Raw genomic sequence first — 23,718 nt, forward strand, 5'->3', positions numbered from 1 at the left:
ACCTGCCTTCGGAGACTGCGCTTCCACAAGATGGTGATCAATGAAATATGTGAGCTCATCAGGCCACATATGCAGCCTGCCATCAGGACATCAGTGTCGGTCGAGGTCAAGGTCACCGTGACACTGGCTTTCTACGAGTCCGGTTCCTTTCGGGCCTCCGTGGTCGAGATTTTTCCTCTGTCTCACCATGCAACCCATCGCTGCATTAGACAGGTCACCCTGTACGCGAGAAGGATGGACTTTATCAGCTTCCCCATGACCACTGAGGCTCAGACTGACAAGGTTGGAGCATTCTACCACATTGTTAAGTTCCCCAGGGTGTGGAGAGCTATACAGTGTACTCACATCGCCATGCGGCCACCTTCTCAAGACCCGGAGTGGAACCATGTGAGGGCAGTCTCACAGAACGGGACAGCAGAGCAGAGGTGATTGAGAAGGATTGCATGGTTGACAAGTACTAAGTGCCATGGACGTGTTGAGGAAGACAAAGAGGATTAAATCGCTATCACAGAGGATGTCATTAGAACCGGACGCTCGTAATGAAGAGGGAGTTTGGGAGAGATTAACATGGAGCTGGGATGTGACAACGTGTCCAAGAACCTTGGAGGAAACATAGGTTAGAAATGGGGAAGTAATTGGAGAGGAACTATTAACAATGTTGGCAAATGTGGAGATGAACAAAGGCAATTGTGTGGCCAGGTGTTGGGTGGGGAAGGGATCTTGTAAGGAATGAGCTTGGAGAGAGTGGAGGGAGGAGGTGGGAGAAAAAACTACAGAATGATAAGGGATCAGGATGGCATTAGTGGTTGCTGGGTTTGATCAGAAGTCAGGAGCGAGGAGCGGGTAACAGTAGCAATTGTATAGATGGTCTGCAACGTAGAAATGATGAATTCCATGAGATCCTTGCACTTTGGTGTTAGAAGTGAGGGTGAAGCGGATGGCAGAAAGGGTTTTAAGGAGACAATTTGACATGTAGAAAAGATAATCCTGGACTAATGAGTTAAATTTGTGCAGACACGTTTCTTCATGGGCATCTGTTACTACATTTGGTTGTTTGTATATTCAGGTTTGGTTTTCAAGGTGTTCTCATTGATATTTATTTTGGAAAACTTTAGCGCATTTTATTTCTGGTTCCAACTGGTTTCCAAAGGACTTTGGGTTCTTTCCAATGCAGATAGAGCTGGTTTCTAGCAGACCTGAAATCACCAGTATTCTGCAAACTGGTTGAGGTGGAACTAGAATAAAACCAGAAATGTCTCGAATTACCCACAACGGATCATCTGGAGACAGCATAAACATGGCATCAGGGTCTACAGTATTGCGGTGAGAGCCATGAGGAAGAAAGTCTTTTAAAACTAAGTAACATGTGTTAGCATTTGGTACATTGTAATTGTTGTACTCTTGTGGAATTTCAACTAATTCTTACCCGGACATATGTGATGCATGCGCATAATAACGGCAGAGGCTGGTTTGGTAATGTCTGCCGCATTATATATTGTTACCCTATTTTGCTAAACACTTATGCAGTGAAGTCCATTTAAGGGAATCAGTTTGGTTATGGGAATTTTAATCCAATAAAATCCCCTAGTCCATTCCAATAAACTGTAAAGTATTTTTCTATTGAAGGGAATCAGTGACACTAATCAATATTATGTCCTGAGATGTAGCTTAAGAGCTCCTGGCACAGAGGGAGAGAATAAACATTGATTCAGCCAGCTTATTCCATGGAGAATTTATATTTTTGGGTATTCCCGAGACTGCAGATCGTGACACCGGCCTCGTAATGATGTCACATCAACTGGTCTCCCTGAGTCGTAACTTGGATTCAACGGGCTCCACTGTATTGTCATGACCGTAATTTGATTAAAAAAAATAAGTAAACAGCTTAGAATGACCTATGCTTTAACTTGTTAATTATTCTTCAGCAGTAACAACAACAACTTGTATTTATATAGCGACTTTAACATAGTGAAATGTCCCAAGGCACTTCACAGAAGTATTGTGAGATCAGGGCAGGTAACCAAAAGCTTGGTCACAGAGGTAGGTTTTAAAGAGCATCTTGAATGAGGAAAGAGAGGCAGAGAGGTTTAGGCAGGGAGTTCCAGAGCTTAGAGCCTAGTCAAAAGAAGGCGCGATTGGTTGAGCAATTATAATCAGGGATGCTCAGAAGGGCAGAATTAGAGTATCACAGACATTTCAGGATGTTGTGGGACTGGAGGAGATTACAGAGATAGAAACATAAAAAATAGGTGCAGGAGTAGGCCATTCGGCCCTTCGAGCCTGCACCGCCATTCAATGAGTTCATGGCTGAACATGCAATTTCAGTATCCCATTCCTGCTTTCTCGCCATACCCCTTGATCCCCCTAGTAGTAAGGACTACATCTAACTCTTTTTTGAATATATTTAGTGATAGGGAGGGGAGAGGCTATGGAGGGATTTGAAAACAAGAATAAGAATTTTGAAATTGAGACTTTGTTTAACCGGGAGCCAACGCAGTTCAGCAAACACAGGGGTGATGGATGAGCGGGACTTGGTGCAAGTTAGGACACGGGCAGCCAAGTTTTGGATCACCCCTAGTTCATGTAGGGTAGAATGTGGGGTAGAAGGATAGAGTGGTCAACTGTGTCAAAGGCTGCAGACAAGTCAAGAAGGACGAGGAGGGATAGTTTACCATTGTCACAGTCACAAACGATGTGATTTCAAAATTCTCATCCTTGTTTTCAAATCCATTTTTGTGGTCAGTGTTCATTACAGTGAGCTTTCAGCACTAAATAAAACCTGACAGTCTGATCGCTGATCGTGGGTAGAGGCTGGGAAATCCGACAGTTCCTCCATGGAGTTGAGTGTTGGTATATTGTTAAGCAATCCAGGGGGGCACGGAGGAACAAGCACCAGATGGCATGATGTTTGTGGGGCTCGGAGTGCAGTGGTTCCGGAGCAACCTCCAGTTGTCTCGTTAAGCACCGCTGGTTAGGCTGTTACATGCTCAGTTTCAGTGTACTTTGCTTTAACAGAAGACAAAATTGCATTGAGGGCCTAAACTGCCAAACAACCCTGATTTAAATATATTAACTAGTCGCTTGCCTGTTTTCGGTGAGAGCACTAGCTGTCTAAATCGAGGCCTGGTTGAAAATCGCATCAGGCAGGCCTTGGGTGGCAAGTGGGCGTTAGTTTTTTTTCAGATTTTCATCTCACTACAGCCCTGTTCATGCTGAAAAACAGGGTGATAGTGAGACAAAAAACGGCCCCCAATGTTTCTAGAAGGAAAGGCGGATAGAGAGAACAGTGTGGGCACATGGGATTAGGACTACTGTTTCCCCCGAAGGTGGGTGGCTGCGCACCAATCGGAAAGTCCCGCACAAGCCGCTCAGCAGCTGCTGCCGCTGGAAGATATTGCGCATGCGCAACTGCGCAGCAAATTTAAAGGGACACCACTTAGAGCGCAAATATAGGGAACATTGATTAGGACTACTGCACATGTGGAGGAGAAACACCAACACTGATTGGTTGGACGGAAATATCCATTTCTGTGTTGTAATTTCCATGTATAGTTAAACTTGAACTTGGAAACTGGATTGCCGCAGAAACCCTGGCGCACTCTTGCTACAGATCTGACAGAAGAGCCGAAAAACAGACTTGCACAACAACAACAACAACATATATTTATATAGCGCCTTTAATGTAGTAAAACATCCCAAAGCGCTTCATCGGAGTATAATCAAAACAAAACAAAATTTGACACTGAGCCATATATGGAGATGTTAGGACAGATGACCAAAAGCTTGGTCGAAGATACAGGTTTTAAGGAGCGTCTTAAAGGAGGAAAGAGAATTGGAGAGGCAGAGCATCTTAGAGAGGGAATTCCAGAGCTTAGGACCTTGAAGGCATGGTGGAGCATTTAAAATTGGGTTCAAAAGCCCAGTATAGGCAGAGCACAAAATTCTAGGGGGATTATAGCACTGGAGGAGATTACAGGGATAAGGAGCGGCGAGAACATGGAGGTATTTGAAAATGAGGATGAACATTTTAAAATCGAGGCATTGCTTAACTGGGAGCCAATGTAGGTCAGCAAGCACAGGGGAGATGGATGAGAGGGATTTGGAGTGAGTCAGCACATGAGCGGCAGAGTTTTGAATGACCTCAAGTTTATGGAGGGTAGAACTGAAAGGAGGCCGGCAAGGACTGCGTTGGAATAGTCGTCTAGAGGTGATAAAGGCATGGATGAGGGTTTCAGAAGTAGATAAGTTGAGGTAAGGGTGGAGACGGGCGATATTACGAAGGTGGAAATGGGTGGTCTTTGTGACAGAACGGTTATGAGATAGGATGCTCAATTAGTGATCAAATATGACACCAAGGTTGCGAACAGACATGGTCAGCCTTAGTCAGTTGCCAGGGAGAGAGATCGAATCAGTGCAAAGGGAATGGAGTTTATGGCGTGAACCGAAGGCAGTCGCTTAGGTCTTCCTGATTACAAGAGATTGGTGTGCAAAATTAAGGCACATGGTATTGGGGGTAATATATTGACGTGGATAGAGAAATGGTTGGCAGACAGGAAGCAGAGAGTGGGAATAAACGGATCCTTTTCAGAATGGCAGGCAGTGACTAGTGGGGTGCCACAAGGTGCAGTGCTGGGACCTCAGCTATTTACAATATATATTAATGATTTAGATGAAGGAATTGAATGTAATATCTCCAAGTTTGTAGATGACACTAAGCTGGGTGGCAGTGCAAGTTGCGAGGAGGATGCTAAGAGGCTGCAGGGGGACTTGGACAGGTTAGGTGAATTGGCAAATGCATGGCAGATGCAGTATAATGTGGATAAATGTGAGGTTATCCACTTTGGTGGCAAAAATAGGAAGGTAGATTATTATTGGAATGGTGACAGATTAGTAAAAGGGGAGGTGCAACGGGACCTGGGTGTCATAGTACATCAGTCATTGAAAGTTGGCAAACAGGTATAGCAGGCAGTTAAGAAAGCAAATGGCATGCTGGCCTTCATAGCGAGGGGATTTGAGTATAGGAGCAGGGAGGTCTTGCTACAGTTTTACAGGACCTTGGTGAGACCACACCTTGAGTATTGTGTGCAGTTTTGGTCTCCTAATCTGAGGAAGGACGTGCTTGCTATTGAGGGAGTGCAGCGAAGGTTCACCAGACTGATTCCCAAGATGGCAGGACTGACATATAAGGAAAGACTAGATCGGCTAAGCTTATACTCACTGGAATTTAGAAGAATGAGAGGGGATCTCATAGAAACGTATAAAATTCTGACGGGACTGGACAGGTTAGATGCAGGAAGAATGTTCCCGATGTTGGGAAAGTCCAGAACCAGAGGACACAGTCAAAGGATAAGGGGTAAGCCATATAGGACCAAGATGAGGAGAAGCTTTTTCACCCAGAGAGTTGTGAACCTGTGGAATTCTCTGCCACAGAAAGTTGTTGAGTCCAGTTCGTTGAACAGATTCAAAAGGGAGTTCGATGTGGCCCTTACGGCTAAAGGGATCAGGGGGTATGGAGCAAAGGCTGGGGTGGGGTACTGAGGTTGAATGATCAGCCATGATCGTATTGAATGGCGGTGAAGGCTCGAAGGGTCGAATGGCCTTCTCCTGCACCTATTTTCTATATTTCTATGTTTCCCGATATTTAGTTGAAAGAATTTTCTACTCATCCAGTGCTGTATGTTGGACAAGCAGTTTGATAGTGTAGAGAGGGTAGATGGTTCAAGAGAGGTGGAGGAGAGGTCGAGCTGGTATCATTAGCGTACATGTGAAAACTCACGTTGTGTTGCTGGATGATGTCACCAAGGGGCAGCATGCAAATGAGAAATAGGAGGGGGCCAAGGGGGGGACACCAGAGGTGACAGTGCAGGTCTCTCTCCTCAGGTATTATCCCTCTTTCCTTCCATAATGCCTCTCCTCAAAAAACCAACCCTCTGGGAGCCAAGAAGGAAGAGAGCCATTGCATGTGATTCTGTGGTTATGGCTGGAAAGATAGGAATGAGACCAGGCGAGTGCAAATCCACCCAGCTGGACATCAGTGGAGAGGCGTTGGAGCAGAATTTTGTGGTCAAACGTGTCTAAGGTTGCAGACAGGTCCAAGAGGTCGAGTAGGGATAGATTACCTTTGTCGCAGTCTATTAGGATGTCATTTGTGACCTTGTTAAGAGCAGTTTCGGTACTGTGGCAGGGGCTGAAGCCTGATTGAAGGGATTCAAACAAGGAGTTCTGGGAAAGATGGGCACGGATTTGGGAGGCAGCAACACGTTCAAGAACTTTGGAGAGGAAAGGGAGGTTGGAGATGTGACGGGAATTTGCAAGGATGGAGGGATAGAGGGTTGTTTTTTTGAGGAGAGGCATGATGGAAGGAAAGGGGGATAATACCTGAGGAGAGAGACCGTTAACAATATCCGCTAACATGGGAGCCAAGAAGGAAAGTTGGGTTGTCAGCAACTTAATAGGAATAGGGTCGAGAGAGCAGGAGGTCGGTCTCATTGACGAGATGAACTTTGAAAGGGCAAGAGGGGAGAGAGAAATGAGAGAAATATGCAAATTTAGGGTTAGGGCACGGGGAAAACGAAGAGGAAGTAAGGTTCAGTGGGCTAGGGGAAGGGAGGTAATTGAAAGCAGAAGCAGTTGGAATGGATGTTATTGATCTTTTTAACAAAGAAGTCCATGAGTTCCTCACATTTATTGTTGGAGGTGAGGAGGAGGAGGCAGGGGAGGGTGGTTTGAGGAGACAGTTAGTGGTGAAGAGAAGCCTGGTGTTTTTGCGTCCTGGATGGTTTGAGAATAATGACCGGTTTTAGTGATGGAGAGCAGATGCATATCCATGGGACTGTGGGGCTTTGGAAGGAGCAGAACTTTCATCTCTTCCTCACAAAGTCATTTGTGTCAGGACAGGTATTCCCAGGCCGTAAGTGTCCTCAGCTCCAGCCTCTGAGGCCTGACATTAAATGACAGAATCTCCTTCTGATCCCGCATACTTCGGTGCTGGAAGGCCCTGGCGGGTGTCATCCCAGCACAATTCCTGGGATCGCCACCTGTGGTCTTTCAGGACTATCGTGTTTACCGAGGCGTATGAAAGCATGGGCCTTACGCTAAACATTAGTAAGACAAAGGTTCTCCACCAGCCTGTCCTCGCCGCACAGCACTGCCCCCCCCAGTCATCAAGATCCACGGCATGGCCCTGGACAACGTGGACCACTTCCCCTATCTCAGGAGCCTCCTATCAGCAAGGGCAGGTATTGATGATGAGATCCAACATCGCCTCCAGAGCGCCAGTGCAGCCTTCGGCCGCCTGAGGGAAAGAGTGTTTGAAGATCAGTCTCTCAAAACTCACCAAGCTCATGGTCTACAGAGCCGTAGTAATACCCGCCTGCTCAGAGACGTGGATCATGTACAGTAGACACTTCAAGTCACTAGAGAAATACCACCAGCGATGTCTCCGCAAGATCCTGCAAATCCCCTGGGAGGACAGACGCACAAACATTAATGTCCTCGTCCCCAGCATTGAAGCACTGACCACACTTGATCAGCTCCGCTGGGCAGGCCACATAGTTCGCATGCCAGACACGAGACTCCCAAAGCAAGTGCTCTACTCGGAACTCGTTCACGGCAAACGAGCCAAAAGCGGGCAGAGGAAACATTACAAGGACACCCTTAAAGCCTCCCTGATAAAGTGCGACATCCCCACTGACACCTGGGAGTCCTTGGCCATAGACCGCCCTCAGTGGAGGAAGTGCATTCGGGAGGGCGCTGAGCTCCTCAAGTATCGTCGCCGAGAACATGCAGAAATCAAGCGCAGGCAGCGGAAAGAGCGTGCGGCAAACCAGGCTCCCTGCCCACCCTTTCCCTCAACGACTATCTGTCCCACCTGTGACAGAAACTGTGATTCTCGTATTGGACAGCCACCTAAGAACTCATGCTAAGAGTGGAAGCAAGTCTTCCTCGATCCCGGGGGACTGCCTATGATGATGATGATGATGTTTAGGTCATCTAGAAAGACCGACATAAAAGACTAATCTTTGATTTCAAGCACTGGTAAAATATAAAAGCAGAGTTCAGAAGATTAAAATGTCCCAAAACAAAATGATTGCCTTAATAGGACTGAACTGCATTTTCTTCAGCATGCACAACCCATCTGCTCCATTTAGCGCAATCTGCAATGCAAATGTGATGTATGTGGAACAAGCGTGGTGGCACCTGTCATAATACATAATATCATGAAGGGAATTATTATCTGGTCAAAAATGTCTAGCAGGACTTTCTAGGGTTATTGACACTGGGTCATGACTTCGCCATTAACTATGAGATGTCAATGTGTCTGGAGCCTCGTATCTGTGTTGTCAGAAGTTTTAAATCTCTCAACCTTTCCTGAAGTAGCCAAAATGTTGATGTTTTGATACTTACTACTCCTGTGCCAGGAACAGACTCTCTCTCAAACTGTGCCCCCATCTCCCCCAGGCCTTGCTCATGCACCAGCTGGAAAGCTAGTCACCATCCCCTTTTAAGCCATCTCCAGTGGCAGATAAAGAGGCCTGGGTGCAGGATCCCTGCTTGCCCTCGGCATTGGTGACAAGAAACCATGTGAAAGATGTGTCAAAAAAATAATATTGTCCTAAATCTGTTGAAGAACTCGAATAAGTCATCTGGTTTTAGTATGTCAAAAAAATCTATTTATAGAATAAGATTTAAGCATGAAATCTATTTGTAAAACAAATAATTGAGTGTTGCTATAAAGTATTATAATGCTACGATATCTTAGTCTGAATGAGATAATGGAAAGGATATACAATAGGGTGCATCTTAGAACAACAATATTTTACTTGTGTGGTTAACCATGATTCTAGGGATCATTTGCTTGTCCCTGATAAGAACATTTCCACTGTTTAACAGCACAGCAGTCAACAGATGTAGCCCACAACGCCAGTGCCCTTTTCTCCAATTGAGAAAATATCTATTGAATAAGTGTCAAAATGTAAAATGTTTCTGTAAATAGCTTCATATTTGTAATATTTCAAATATCTTTTTAAAATTCTTATTAAATATTTCCATCTAACTTTTGCATTACACAGTACATTTCTTTTAGATGCCTTATTGAAAGGTGGGACAGTTTCACAGGGGGAGGAGGCATACTGTAATGAGCCTGTTTAATTGTAATGTAGCTAGTCATCCAAGCGTGTGGGTTAGTAAGAATGATTGCTTCAAATGTAACCACTGCAGTACTCATTAAATGGAGAATTAGAGCAAAACATTGCCGCTCCAGAATCACAATAGGGTTTCTCTCCTGGAGGCCTCTTGATTTTGCTTTCTTTTGAGCTCTTGAGCTAATTTCCCTTTATGGTATGTAGAGTTGCACAATGCCTGCTATTCCCCGCCCACCTGCCTTGTGCCTCTCTCGTTGCAAACTGCAGTGCAGTCACAGCCCTCCTCCCTTTAACACACTTGCTGCCAGCCCCAAAGCCTCTGTGGTTCACATGCTTTAAAGGTGGCTGGTGTCAGTCATTACAAGGAAGCTTCATACCTGGAATATTTCCTGACACAACCAAGTGGGAGAAAGGCTTCTCAAGGTTATGGTAAAAGTGTTTATTAAATCCCAAGTTCAGCCATTTTTTAGTTGCCTTTTTCTTCTGCTTTGATGTTTTGAAACCAGAAGCAGGATATGAGCGAAGCAGTCAAGGTGGTAAGGAGGTTTGGTGATCATGGTTGAGATTCAAAAAAAACCGATTTAGACATGCAGGAGAGATTTCTATCAGCTTTTTGCCATCGTGTGTGTGTGTGTGTGTGTGTGTGCGTATGGTGTAACAGGCATCTGTGCTGACAGCTAATGATGATACATGCCCGTAATACTCAACAGTCTTATCACTTCTTTTGTTCATCCTTATATTTGCTAACATCTCTTTTTTAAATTTCCTGCAGGTCATCATCCTTAGCCCTGGAGGTAAGGTGCAAACGCTGCCCAAATCCTGAGTGAAGATTTCCATACGGACCGGCTGGCCTGTTACCACAGGTGTACCATTGTGGCCATAGCCGCTGGGATATATCCAGGAAGAGCTTTACTTTTTCAGTATTGCACACGCTTATCTGCCCGGTGAAGGACAAGTGGACTTTCCCACATTGGGATATAGAGTTTGGATTCTGTGCCACTGACGGGACATTTAGGCGGTGGACTTTAAATCATGAGTGAATTCTGGTTGTGTTTCAATTGCTGTATTGCGGAACAGCCTCAACCGGTAAGTGCGACCTAATTCTAATTCTGCTAATGAAAAGTTGTTTTTTTAAAAAAGCCTCCCAACTAATTTATGTCTTATTATCAAACCACAGACGCTTCAGAGAAAGAATCAAAATATTTTGGGTTTGTCAGTTTTTCTGAGTCAATAGCAAAACTAGTCTTGTTTGATGGGGAGGAGGGCTGAATCCCAACAGGATCATAGTTTCTAATTCTCTAGTTCAAGTGCTGTGGAGCTTTCTTCCAGAGAGTGTCATCACCAGGAACTCTCCCTTTGTACTCTGGTTTAAAGACAGCGTTAACAGTCACTTGATAGAGCATACTTAAGACTATGGTAAATTTGTGCCCAGAGCAATCTCCGCAAGATCTTTAGTCATCCAACAGTCAGCAGGCTCCATTTTTTGAGACATTTGTGCTTGTTGCACTTTCACTTAGTGCATCCTGCTGTTCAGTAAAGTTCCCCTCCGCCATCTGGCATCACTTGTCTGTAGAATCATAGACATTTGCGGCACAGAAGGAGGCCATTCGGCTCAATGTGTCAGTGCTGGAATGTATCCCCTTGCCCCCTCCTGACATCACTATCTGCAGCAATATCCCTGCTCCCCTTATGTGACCACCCAGAGTAATGCTTCATCTTCCTCCCACCCCATTCCACCCTTGCCTAAAGTTGCCGCTGCCCTCACCTACTATCACAATCTGCAGTAACATACCATTTGCCTGGCCTCACTATCGTCATATTCTTCCTCCCCATCAGAACCAACATCACTATCTGCAGTAACTACTATGCCAGTAGTTTTACTTTGACATTTGGACCCGATTCAGTGATGGGAAATCTTGCTCAACTGCATGTGCTATATTTCAGAACTGCACTTCACCTCCAGCAGACTAGTGTCCCAAGCTGTTACCTTTTTCTTAACTCCGTTAATAAAGTGGGTGCGAGTCTAGTAGCCCTCTGTACTTCAGTCCTTCACTCTCAGGATGAATGCTTGGGGCTGCTCATCAGATTCGTAAAACCAGACAAGTGCTTGTGGAGGCCGATCTCTCCAAGCCTGTCTCCAGATACATTGAACAAGAAATGCCATCAATGATGGCCGTGGAGACACCATAGACTTGACGCCTGACTCGCTCGTTCACACATGTCTATCAGTGGCCAGAGACGCAAACAGTCATAGTGGGGTAAAAGCAAAGCATTTACAGTAATATGTGAATCACAGCAGCAGAGCATCTGAAAATATAACTTCACACCAAGGAGCACTTGCTAACCTTCCAGCTGACTGGGGGATATAATATCCAGGATTGTACACTGCTCCTTGTTAACACTGTGCAGAGATTAGTGTTATGGGAATATAGATTACACAGCAAGAAATCTATCCAGCTCCTTACTAAAATATCCTCTTAAAAATTGTTTTGAAAAGACTACACGCAGAGAGACTTTCAAGAAAAAAAGTTTTTAAAAAATGCATTCCTTAATCAGGCGCTCATTTTCGAATTAAGGCCAATGTGGCTGAATAAATTTAATCAGTTGTCTGTCACGCATCATCTTCGATGTGACCTCTTGTGAACTGCGCTACTACAACGCTCCTTCGGTCTGGTTACTGTGCTGGAGATGGTCTCTTGTGCCCGCTCATTTATCATAGAATGTATCACCAAGAGAAGCAAAAATTCAGGTTTAAACTGCAGCAAGATCTAACTTTAAACCAGTCCCAAAAGAGGAAGAATTTCTCCCAAATGATTTATAACTTGCTGTGCTATGAGCTGAGTACTTCCTGAACATATAGATCATATCACATTGGTGTTGGACTTCTCAGAAACTTCCTGCTTGACACAAAACATGTGTCCGCTGTTATGTCTCATGTTGAAACCAGAAGAGAGATGTGGATTTAGTTTCTTTACATTGATTCGAGACTTGACTGGTGGGTCCCTATATATTTTTTTGTATTCATATCTGGTCCTGTGGCATCTGACACAGGTTCCAGTTTTGTTCCATGCAGCTCCCAATTACTGATTGGATAGACACCAAACGGAGGCTGGAGGGAAAATTGGAGGAGGGAGTCACTTCTTTGTATTTCCTGGTGGCTGGATACAGGGACATTGGTGGTCGCTTTCCCATTAGGCAAAAGGGACAAAGGCGTCCTTCTTTGTTTTAATCATGATTGGTCCCTAGGATTTTCTTTTTTTATCAAATTATGCTAATAAGAGGCTTAAATGTCACCAGCATCTAACTTGTGTTCAACAACCATTACCTGCGATACACTCTCCTCAACTTTATGGACTTGAAAACATAATCTAGGTTGACAGTTTATTGTAGTACTGAGGGAGTACTGCATTGTTGGAGATGCCATCATTCAGATGAGATAATAAACTAAGGCCTTGTTTGGAGGTAAAAGATGCATGGCACTGTTGGAAGGAGAGAAGGGTATTATCTCGGTGTCCTGGCCACATTTATCCATCGATCAACACCACCAAAAACATATTGGCCTACAAGTTCAATGGTGGCGCACCTGTTTTTCAAGCGCTAAACGGGTGCCTTAGCTTCCAATATGGCGAGGAAGTGCATGCTCATTATAAGCTAGAAGTACACCATCCGCCATTGGTATAGGCAGAAATGGTGCAGGGCCCGTTCCTGAAATAGTTGTTAGACCCTGTGCCTGTTTGAGGTCCTCCCTGCAATATTGGGTTACCCTGAATGCGATGCCAGAACTGGGCCGGCTGCATTCAAGGAAACTAGGTCTACACGTGGCCTAACCAGCGGCCCTTAAAGGGATCGCTGCAGACCACCACCAAGAAGGTAAGTTTGTTCAAAATACTTCCCTAAATTTAGAGCTGGGAGGAGCAGGATCTTTAACAGTAGCTACTTTTTAAAGGGATCCAAACCTATGCTGGTATAAAGTTTGATGGCTCAAAATAGGAAGAACAAAATATACAATACACTATGTTTGTAACCCCTGTATAAATATATAAACACATAAGCAGGATATTTAATAGGCAGGATCAGTGGCTTTCTTTTATTTCCACAGAATTTGAGATTTTTAACGTAAAACGTAGGCTTTATGGGCTCAAATTTCCCCAACCCCTTTTTCTGCCGCCCTCACCTGAGGTGCGCCGCTTTTGTCGGCCTCTAAGCCCGCCGGAAATCTTCCTCCCGATTCTGGCCACTCCCCAGCCTCGGTGGTGGTGTAGCGTGGCCCAATGGATTGGGGGCGGAGCCAGGTCCATCGCTGAAAACAGTGCCAGTACCTCTGCACATGCATGCTAGAGTCTGCGCGTGTGTGCAGTAGCTCCTCGTAGGCCGAATCTGTGAGTACATCTGCAGGATGTGTGGGAGGGGCCCCAAGCACACCGCCCCTAGCCCTGGTCAAATGGGCTCCCTCATCGGTGGCCCGCTGCGTTCCCAAAGGCAGGACTTCTATTTTTTATTTGTTATTTACTGATTGATTGATTGTTTATTACTTTTTGTGCTTTGTTTAGTGCTTGGTGCTTTAAATGTATTTATGCTTCTTTAATGTTGTTGTGAAGGTGTTTAGTGCTTTGCAAGGTCTCCTTCCCTCCCTATCTCTGGCTGCCTGCGCTGATTTCTTAAGTCACCGCAAGGTTTTTCTGAATGTACAAGAGTGCCCACTTACGCTGGCCTAAGTTAGTTTGGAGTAACTTTTAGCTGGCAAAACTTGCTTAAATGGCCAAAACAGGCTTAAGTGGCTGGTAATGACCCCTTTTGAAAAAAAAACTAAACCAAAAAAAAACCTAACTAACTCACTTACACTGGCACAAATTAAATGGCCAGAATTTCAACTAAAAAGATACTCCAGAAAAATCAAGTTGCTCCAAAAAAATCGGAGCAACTCCTGGGGAAATTTGGGCCCAGTTTCTTGAAATCTTATTTTAAACATTTCCAATTAAAATTTTAGTTTGCTGTTAAAACACTGGATCAGATTACAATTCCTAACATTTAAACATCCAACCCTAACTAGTAATCCCTTAAGATAGGTTCCGAGCAACCAGGATCTTGCCACATGGGAAATTACAGGCATGTACCCATATCCTAGCATTCTGTTCCAAGTTTTTGGGGACAACCAATTGTATTTTGTTTAAACAGAATCTCATTTGTACTACTTTTAGGAGCAAGGTGTTTAAAAAAATGGTATTCTGTAAGTAATTTGACCTTTGTGAGATGTCTGGACATTTTGGTATATTAGTGGAAAATACTTAGGGGCTGAAATTGCACTGTTTTGCATCTCACGTCAGCGCCTCCGGGGGCGCTAACGGGACGCAAAAATTTTCGCCGGGGAGAGTGGGGGGAGGCGGAGGAGATGCTACCGACTCCCGCGAAATTGCACGGGAGATAGCGGAGGCGTTGCCATGGTAGCGCCACGTCTTGCTTGTAGCACCTGGGGCCGTCGCGTAACCGGCAATGACGTCATCGCTGTGCACAGCGACCCCTTTCCACCCCGCAGTGGAAATTGGCCAGCGGCCCACAAGGCTGCCATGAGTGGTGTCAGCACCATCCTCGCGGATTGCGAACAGTGCCGACATCCGTTCGTGATGGCGGAAGTTAAAGGGGAGGGGGGGAGCGCCGCCATCTTCTACTTTTGGCGGACTCACCAGTCGACCCGTTCTACTTTGCTGTAGCGTGGTCCAGGCTGCCATCGTGCAGTCCAGCACTCCATTTGGGATGAAACGTATAGATTGTTGTGTGACTTAAAATTTTGATGTGTATTGGATGATATGAGAAGGCCCAACAATGTAATCAGGATTTTGGCTGACATCTTTTTTCATGCAATCTAGGTTATTTTATAGAGCACTTTTACATTGATAATTAACCATTGGTGGCAATGGCATGGTACTTGCCCCATCCATAACACCTGACTATATAATGAAGGCAAACTCCTTGCCTCCAGTTGTGATCAAGGCCTGACTTTTCCTGGGCTCTCATTATGATCAAGTTCTTCTTTCCCAGTGACCTCCCAATTTTTCTACAATTACCAGCTGAAAAAACTAAAGCGGTGCCTGGAGGTGGGGCAAAGTCCATGGTAGATGAGAATGTACCCGGTTTATGGAAGGTGCAGGCTTGATGGGATGGACTAGCTTTCCTAATTCCATGTTTTCTTATGTTTGTTCATTAAGTCTTGGGTTTGTTTTCACATTCGGTGCTGAGATTTGCTTCCATTTTCAGTGCCCAGGTTAACAGCTTGGTGCATTCTGTATCACTGCTGCATAGTGAACTTTAACACTAAAGCATTAACAATTGTAACCTAATCACTTAGGGGCTGAAATTGCCCTCCGCCCCAAACTCCGTATTTGCCGTTTTTAAAAATTTTTTCTCCTCCCCAGGGTGGGGAGTAAAGCGATATTCAACTCGTTATTTTTTTTGTGTTGGTGCGGTGTTCTGGGCCGTTGCAGGGCGGAAGTGCCGTTGGGTCGGGTCAGCCAGCGCTTGGTGTCATCGGCGCCACGCTGATGATGTCAGCGCCTTGCTGATGGCGTCGCACTGACACGTCACACCGTCCCTCTCCTTCAGTTAAAGGGAAGGTCCACTGCGACCTCTGCAGCCACTTTAGTGGCACCCACTGAGCCACCGGGGGGGGGTTTCGGTCAGGCCAGCGGCCCCGTGCCCACGTGGGGGTGCCGGGCTGCCGGTTGGCGGCACCATAAAGTATGAGAGGAAGCTTGCAGGGAACATAAAAACTGACTGCAAAAGCTTCTATAGATATTTGAAGAGAAAAAGATTCGTGAAGACCAACATAGGTCCTTTGCAGACAGAATCAGGTGAACTTACAATGGGGAACAAAGAAATGGCAGACCAATTGAACAAATACTTTAGATCTGACTTCACTAAGGAAGACACAACTAACCGTCCGGAAATAGTAGGGGTTCGAGGGTCTAGCGAAAAGAAGGAACTGAAGGAAATCCTTATTAGTCAGGAAATTGTGTTCGGGAAATTGATGGGATTGAAGGGCAATAAATCCCCAGGGCCTGATAGGCTGCATCCCAGAGTACTTAAGGAAGTGGCCCTAGAAATAGTGGATTGGTGATCATTTTCCAATGTTCTATTGACTCTGGATCAGTTCCTATGGACTGGAGGGTAGCTAATGTAACACCACTTTTTAAAAAAGGAGAGAAAAATCGTGGAATTATAGACCAGTTAGCCTGACATCGGTGGTGGGGAAAATGTTGGAATCAATTATTAAAGATGAAATAGCAGCGCATTTGGAAAGCGGTGACAGAATCGGTCCAAGTCAGCATGGATTTATGAAAGGGAAATCATGCTTGACAAATCTTCTGGAATTTTTTGAGGATGTAACCAGTAGAGTGGACAAGGGAGAACAAGTGGATGTGGTGTATTTGGACTTTCAAAAGGCTTTTGACAAGCCCCCACACAAGAGATTGGTGTGCAAAATTAAAGCACATGGTATTTGGGGTAATGTATTGACGTGGATAGAAAACTGGTTGGCAGACAGGAAGCAGTGAGTCGGGATAAACCGGTCCTTTTCAGAATGGCAGGCAGTGACCAGTGGAGTGCCGCAGGGTTCAGTGCTGGGACCCCAGCTATTTATAATATACACCAATGATTTAGATGAAGGAATTGAATGTAATATCTCCAAGTTTGCAGATGACACTAAGCTGGGTGGTGGTGTGAGCTGTGAGGAGGATGCTAAGAGAGTGCAGGGTGACTTGGACAGGTTAGGTGAGTGGGCAAATGCATGGCAGATGCAGTATAATGTGGATAAATGTGAGGTTATCCACTTTGGGGGCAAAAACAGGAAGGCAGAATATTATCTGAATGGTGACAGATTAGGAAAAGGGGAGGTGCATCGAGACCTGGGTGTCATGGTACATAAGTCATTGAAGTTTGGCATGCAGGTACAGCAGGCGGTGAAGAAGGCAAATGACATGTTGGCCTTCATAGCTAGAGGATTTGAGTACAGGAGCAGCGAGGTCTTACTGCAGTTGTACAGAGCCTTGGTGAGGCCGCAATATTGTGTTCAGTTTTGGTCCCCTAATCTGAGGAAGGACATTCTTGCTATTGAGGGAGTACAGCGAAGGTTGACCAGATTGATTCCTAGGGCTGGCAGCACTGACATATGAGGAGAGACTCGATCAACTAGGCTTGTATCTATTGGAGTTTAGAAGAATGAGAGGGGATCTCATAGAAACGTACAAAATTCTGATGGGATTGGACAGGTTCGAGGCAGGAAGAATGTTCCCGTTGCTGGGGAGTTCCAGAACCAGGGGTCACAGTCTAAGAATAAGGGGTAAGCCATTTAGGACCGAGATGAGGAGAAGCTTCTTCACTCAGAGAGTGGTTAACTTGTGGAATTGTCTACCGCAGAAAGTTGTTGAGGCCAGTTCGTTAGATATATTCAAAAGGGAGTTAGATATGGCCCTTACAGCCAAAGGGATCAAAGGATATGGAGAGAAAGCAGGAAAGGGGTACTGAGATTGAATGATCAGCCATGATCTTATTGAATGGCGATGCAGGCTCAGAGGGCCAAATGGCCTGCTCCTGCACCTAATTTCTATGTTTCTATGTTTCTACCACTGAACTCGTGGCTGACATTGTCGGGCCATCTTCGGAATCAGCACGACAATTAAAATAAAATGGCGGCCGTGGCTGTGCTCCTTTAAGGGCAGATGCGCTGCCCAACCACAAGAAGCTTCCCGCCGGGGAAAGCTTTCGGGGGCACCAACCGGTGGTCAATCCGCTCCCACGGGGCAATTTCCCCCGCGGGGCGGAAAGGGGGTTGCCGCTGGCCAGTAAGTGGTAAGCTCGTGCCCAACAGGGCGGGAAGGCACTCATACACCGCTCCAAAAATAAAGGAGGGCAATTTAGAAAATGTCGGCCCCTCCGCGCCGAACAAGCGGTGATTGCTTTCCGCACCATTGCCACCTCTTTGAGGTGGTAACGGCTCTGAAAATAAGAAGCAATTTTGGCCCCTTAAAGTTTAAGAAGAAAAATGTTCAATTGAATTGATTTCTGGAAAATAATCTGACCATTGTATATTTTGTAGCTGTAATGTAATTCTTGAAGTGGGGTACAATGACATTTCAAACCGTGACACCTTCATTCTCCTTTGTGCTGGTGAACACCACTTAGACCCTGTGTTATAAGTCTATAAGCACCGAATTTTCTTCAGAAGATAGGGGTAGTGCAAATTTGTTTGGGTGAAATGTGCAAAGCGGCCACCTGTTATATTCAGTTCTAGTGAAGTCAGTGTAACTGAATACCAGGCGGGGCGACCAAGGCGTTACCGCCTGCTTTACGTGACCACCCATGTCCAACTTCACCCCCAGGGTGTAACAGCAAGGCTTGTCTGCACACAGACCTGAACTCTGTGATTGATCTCTCCGATATCTTGCTCAAGGTACTTTTTGCATTGGCACTTATTTAGTTTAGGTCATAGGATAACAACATGATGCATCAGCTCTCCATGATTGCATTATTAAAACCAGCTCCCTTATTCTGCAGGGGCCATCTTGGGAGTGCATAAATGGGCAGATTGCCACTCTCCTGCCATTCAAGCTAAATAAGCGGAAATAAAAAAGTGCCTTTGCATAACTTTAAATCAATTTATTTTCCTGCTGGAAATCATTTTGCATTCTTCGCAAATAACCCATCAGCTGCAAATTTTAGTTTTCGTCTCGTGGGCGATAATCTGTCAGAATAGATTGCTGATCCATTATAGAACCTACCTGGTTTTCATTTCATTGACAATGTACCTTTAAAATGATAGAAAACTACTCATCTAAAAAAAGAGTGGATACCTGGGAGTGATTGCATGGCAGTAATCTCACCTCCAGTGTCAACTGTGGCTCAGTGGGTAGCAAACTGGAGTGCATAAGGGATGGTTTTCTGGACCAATATGTCGAGGAACCAACTGGGGGGAGGCCATCTTCGACTGGGTGTTGTGTAATGAGAGAGGATTAATTAGCAATCTCGTTGTGCGAGGCCTCTTGGGGAAGAGTGACCAGAATATGGTGGAATTCGACATTAGGATGGAGAATGAAACAGTTAATTCAGAGATCGTGGTCCAGAACTTAAAGAAGGGTAACTTTGAAGGTATGAGGCGTGAATTGGCTAGGATTGATTGGCGAATGATACTTAAGGGGTTGACAGTGGATGGGCAATGGCAGACATTTAGAGACCATATGGATGAACTACAACAATTGTAGATCCCTGTCTGGCGTAAAAATAAAAAAGGGAAGGTGGCTCAACCGTGGCTATCAAGGAAAATCAGGGATAGTATTAAAGCCAAGGAAGTGGCATACAAGTTGGCCAGAAATAGCAGCGAACCCGGCAACTGGGAGAAATTTAGAACTCAGCAGAGGAGGACAAAGGGTTTGATTAAGGCAAGGAAAATAGAGTTCGAGAGGAAGCTTGCAGGGAACATTAAAACGGACTGCAAAAGCTTCTATAGATATGTAAAGAGAAAAAGGTTAGTAAAGATAAACGTAAGTCCCCTGCAGTCAGAATCAGGGGAAGTCATAACGGGGAACAAAGAAATGGCAGACCAATTGAACAAATACTTTGGTTCGGTATTCACTAAGGAGGACACAAACAACCTTCCGGATATAAAAGGGGTCAGAGGGTCTAGTAAGAAGGAGGAACTGAGGGAAATCCTTATTAGTCGGGAAATTGTGTTGGGAAAATTGATGGGATTGAAGGCCGATAAATCCCCAGGACTTGATGGTCTGCATCCCAGAGTACTTAAGGAGGTGGCCTTGGAAATAGTGGATGCATTGACAGTCATTTTCCAACATTCCATAGACTCTGGATCAGTTCCTATGGAGTGGAGGGTAGCCAATGTAACCCCACTTTTTAAAAGAGGAGGGAGAGAGAAAACAGGGAATTATAGACCGGTCAGCCTGACATTGGTAGTGGGTAAAATGATGGAATCAATTGTTAAGGATGTCATAGCAGCGCATTTGGAAAGAGGTGACATGATAGGTCCAAGTCAGCATGGATTTGTGAAAGGGAAATCATGCTTGACAAATCTTCTGGAATTTTTTGAGGATGTTTCCAGTAGAGTGGACAAGGGAGAACCAGTTGATGTGGCGTATTTGGACTTTCAGAAGGCTTTCGACAAGGTCCCACACAAGAGATTCATGTGCAAAGTTAAAGCACATGGGATTGAGGGTAGTGTGCTGACATGGATTGAGAACTGGTTGTCAAACAGGAAGCAAAAAATAGGAGTAAATGGGTACTTTTCAGAATGGTAGGCAGTGACTAGTGGGGTACCGCAAGGTTCTATGCTGGGGCCTCAGCTGTTTACATTGTACGTGAATGATTTAGACGAGGGGATTAAATGTAGTATCTCCAAATTTGCGGATGACACTAAGTTGGGTGGCAGTGTGAGCTGCGAGGAGGATGCAATGAGGCTGCAGAGTGACTTGGATAGGTTAGGTGAGTGGGCAAATGCATGGCAGATGAAGTATAATGTGGAAAATGTGAGGTTATCCACTTTGGTGGTAAAAACAGAGAGACAGACGATTATCTGAATGGTGACAGATTAGGAAAAGGGGAGGTGCAATGAGACCTGGGTGTCATGGTACATCAGTCATTGAAGGTTGGCATGCAGGTACAGCAGGCGGTTAAGAAAGCAAATGGCATGTTGGCCTTCATAGCGAGGGGATTTGAGTACAGGGGCAGGGAGGTGTTACTACAGTTGTACAGAGTCTTGGTGAGGCCACACCTGGAGTATTGTGTACAGTTTTGGTCTTCTAACTTGAGGAAGGACATTCTTGCTATTGAGGGAGTGCAGCGAAGGTTCACCAGACTGATTCCCAGGATGGTGGGAATGACATATCAAGAAAGACTGGATCAACTGGGCTTGCATTCACTGGAGTTCAGAAGAATGAGAGGGGATCTCATCGAAAGGTTTAAAATTCTGATGGGTTTAGACAGATTAGATGCAGGAAGAATGTTCCCAATGTTGGGGATGTCCAGAACCAGGGGTCACAGTCTAAGGATAAGGGGTAAGCCATTTAGGACCGACTTGAGGAGAAACTGTGGAATTCACTACCACAGAAAGTTGTTGAGGCCAATTCACTAAATATATTCAAAAAGGGGTTAGATGTCGTCCTTACTACTAGGGGGATCAAGGGGTATGGCGAGAAAGCAGGAATGGGGTACTGAAGTTGCATGTTCAGCCATGAACTCATTGAATGGCGGTGTAGGCTCGAAGGGCCGAATGACCTACTCCTGCACCTATTTTCTATGTTTCTATGAGTCAGAAGGTTGTGGGTTCAAGCCCCACTCCAGGGACTTGAGCATGTAAATGTAGGCAGACACTCCAATGCAGTGCTGAGGGGGTGCTGCACTGTCAAAGGTGCCATCTTTCAGATGAGATGTTAAACTTGCTCTCTCAGGTGGATATAAAATATCCCATGGCACTATTTCAAAGAAAAGCAGGGGTGTTATCCCAGGTGTCTGACCAATATTTATAAAAACATAAGGAGCAGGAGTAGGCCAGTAGGCCCCTCGAGCCTGCTCCGCCATTCAGTAAGATTGTGGCTGATCTGATCTGTGGCTTCAACTCCACTTCCCTGTCTGCTCTCCATAACCCTTGACTCTATTATCGTTCAAAAATCTGTCAATCTCCACCTTAAATATATTCAATGACCAATCCTCCACAGCTCTCTGGAGTAGAGAATTCCCAAGATTCATGACCCTCTCAGAGAAGAAATTCCTCCTCATTTCCATTTTAAATGGGCGACCCCTTATTCTGAAACTATGCCCCCTAGTTCTAGATTCCCCCACAAGGGGAAATATCCTCGCTGCATCGACACTGTCAAGAACCCTCAAGACTCTTATATGTTTCAATAAAATCACCTCTCATTCTTCTAAACTCCAATGAGTATAGGCCCAACTTGCTCATAAGACAATTTCTTCATCTCAGGAATCAACCTCGTGAACCTTCTCTGAACTGCCTCCAATGCATATTTCTCCTTAAATAAGGAGACCAAAACTGTACGCAGTACTCCAGGAATGGTCTCACCAACATCGTGTGCAGTTGTAGCAGGACTTCCTTACTTTTATACTCCATCCCCCTTGCAATAAAGGCCAACATTTAATTTGCCTTCCTAATTACTTGCTGTACCTGCATGTTAGCTTTTTTGTGTTTCATGTATAAGGACCCCAGATCCCTCTGTACTGCAGCATTTTGTAATCTCTCCCCATTTATCTAATAATTTGCTTTTTTCTTTTTCCTATCAAAGTGGATAACCTCACATTTTCCCACATTATACTACATCTGCAAAAATTTTTGCCCACTCACTTAGCCTATCTATATCCCTTTGCAGATTTGTTGCGTGCTCCTCACAACTTGCTTTCCCACCTTTCTTTGTAGCATCAGCAAATTGGTTACATTGTACTCGGTCCCTTCATCCAAGTCATTAATATAGATTGTAAACATTGGGGCCCCAGCACTGATCCCTGTGGCACCCTACTAGTTACAGTTTGCCAATCTGAAAATGACCCATTTATCCCGACTCTCTGTTTACTGTTAGTTAGCCAATTCTCTATCCATGCTAATATATTATCATTAACCCCGTGAACTTTTATCTTGTGCAGTAACCTTTTATGTGGCACCTTATCCAATGCCTTCTAAAAATCCAAATACACGACATCTACTGGTTCCCCTTTATCCACTCTGCTCGTTACATCCTCAAAGAACTCCAGCAAATTTGTCCAACATGATTTCCCTTTCATAAAACCATGCTGACCCTGCTTGACTGCATTATGATTTTCTAAATGTCCTGCTACTACTTCCTTAATAATGGACTCCAGCATTTTCCCAATAACAGATGTTAAGCTAACTGGTCTATAGTTTCCTGCATTCTGTCTCCCTCCTTTTTTAAATAGTGACATTACATTTGTGGCTTTCCAATCCTCTGGGTCCTCTCCAGAATCCAGGGAATTTTGGTAGATTACAACCAATGCATCTGTGCAGCCATTTCTTTTAAGACCCTAGGATGCATGCTATCAGGTCCAGGGGACTTGTCCACCTTTAGTCCCATTAGTTTGCCTAGTTCTTTTTCCTTAGTGATAGTGATTGTTTAAGTTCCCCACTCCCAATAGTTCCTTGATTATCAATTATTGGGATGCTTTTAGTGTCTTCTACCGTGAAGACCGATACAAAATATTTGTTCAAAGTTTCTGCCATTTCCCTGTTTCCCATTATTAATTCCCCAGTCACATCCTCGAAGGGACCAATGTTTACTATAGCTACTCTCCTCCTTTTTATATACCTGTAGAAGCTCTGACTGTCTGTTTTTATATTTCTTGCAAGTTTACTCTCGTAACTATCTTCTCTATTATTTTTTTAGTCGTCCTTTGTTGGATCCATCCCATGTATCCATTATTTTTAATAACATATCATGAAGTTTGTGGAACCACACTTGTGTTTTTGCATTCTTTCCATTTCCAGCTTGTTTTCAATTTCCTGTCCCTTCTCTTTTCCCTGGGGTACAGTTCCACAGGTTATCTGATATTAGGA

General features: G+C 44.8%; 1 protein-coding gene across 5 annotated transcripts in view; it reads left to right on the top strand.

The window, feature by feature from the left end:
- Positions 1 to 23,718, top strand: part of cdc42se2 (CDC42 small effector 2) — a 273,328-nt gene that overhangs the window by 159,338 nt on the left and 90,272 nt on the right. For 3 of the 5 annotated variants that reach the window (XM_070859181.1, XM_070858887.1, XM_070859122.1), the window contains exon 2: positions 9,916 to 10,229. In XM_070859181.1, coding sequence (XP_070715282.1) covers positions 10,176 to 10,229 — 54 coding nt within the window. In that variant the 5' untranslated portion in view covers positions 9,916 to 10,175. Of the gene's footprint in view, positions 1 to 9,448; positions 9,573 to 9,915; positions 10,230 to 23,718 lie in introns of those variants that run through there. The other 2 variants (XM_070858963.1, XM_070859050.1) reach the window with 2 other exon arrangements.

Source organism: Pristiophorus japonicus, chromosome 1, assembly GCF_044704955.1.
Source record: "Pristiophorus japonicus isolate sPriJap1 chromosome 1, sPriJap1.hap1, whole genome shotgun sequence".
Taxonomy (NCBI): Eukaryota; Metazoa; Chordata; class Chondrichthyes; family Pristiophoridae; genus Pristiophorus; species Pristiophorus japonicus.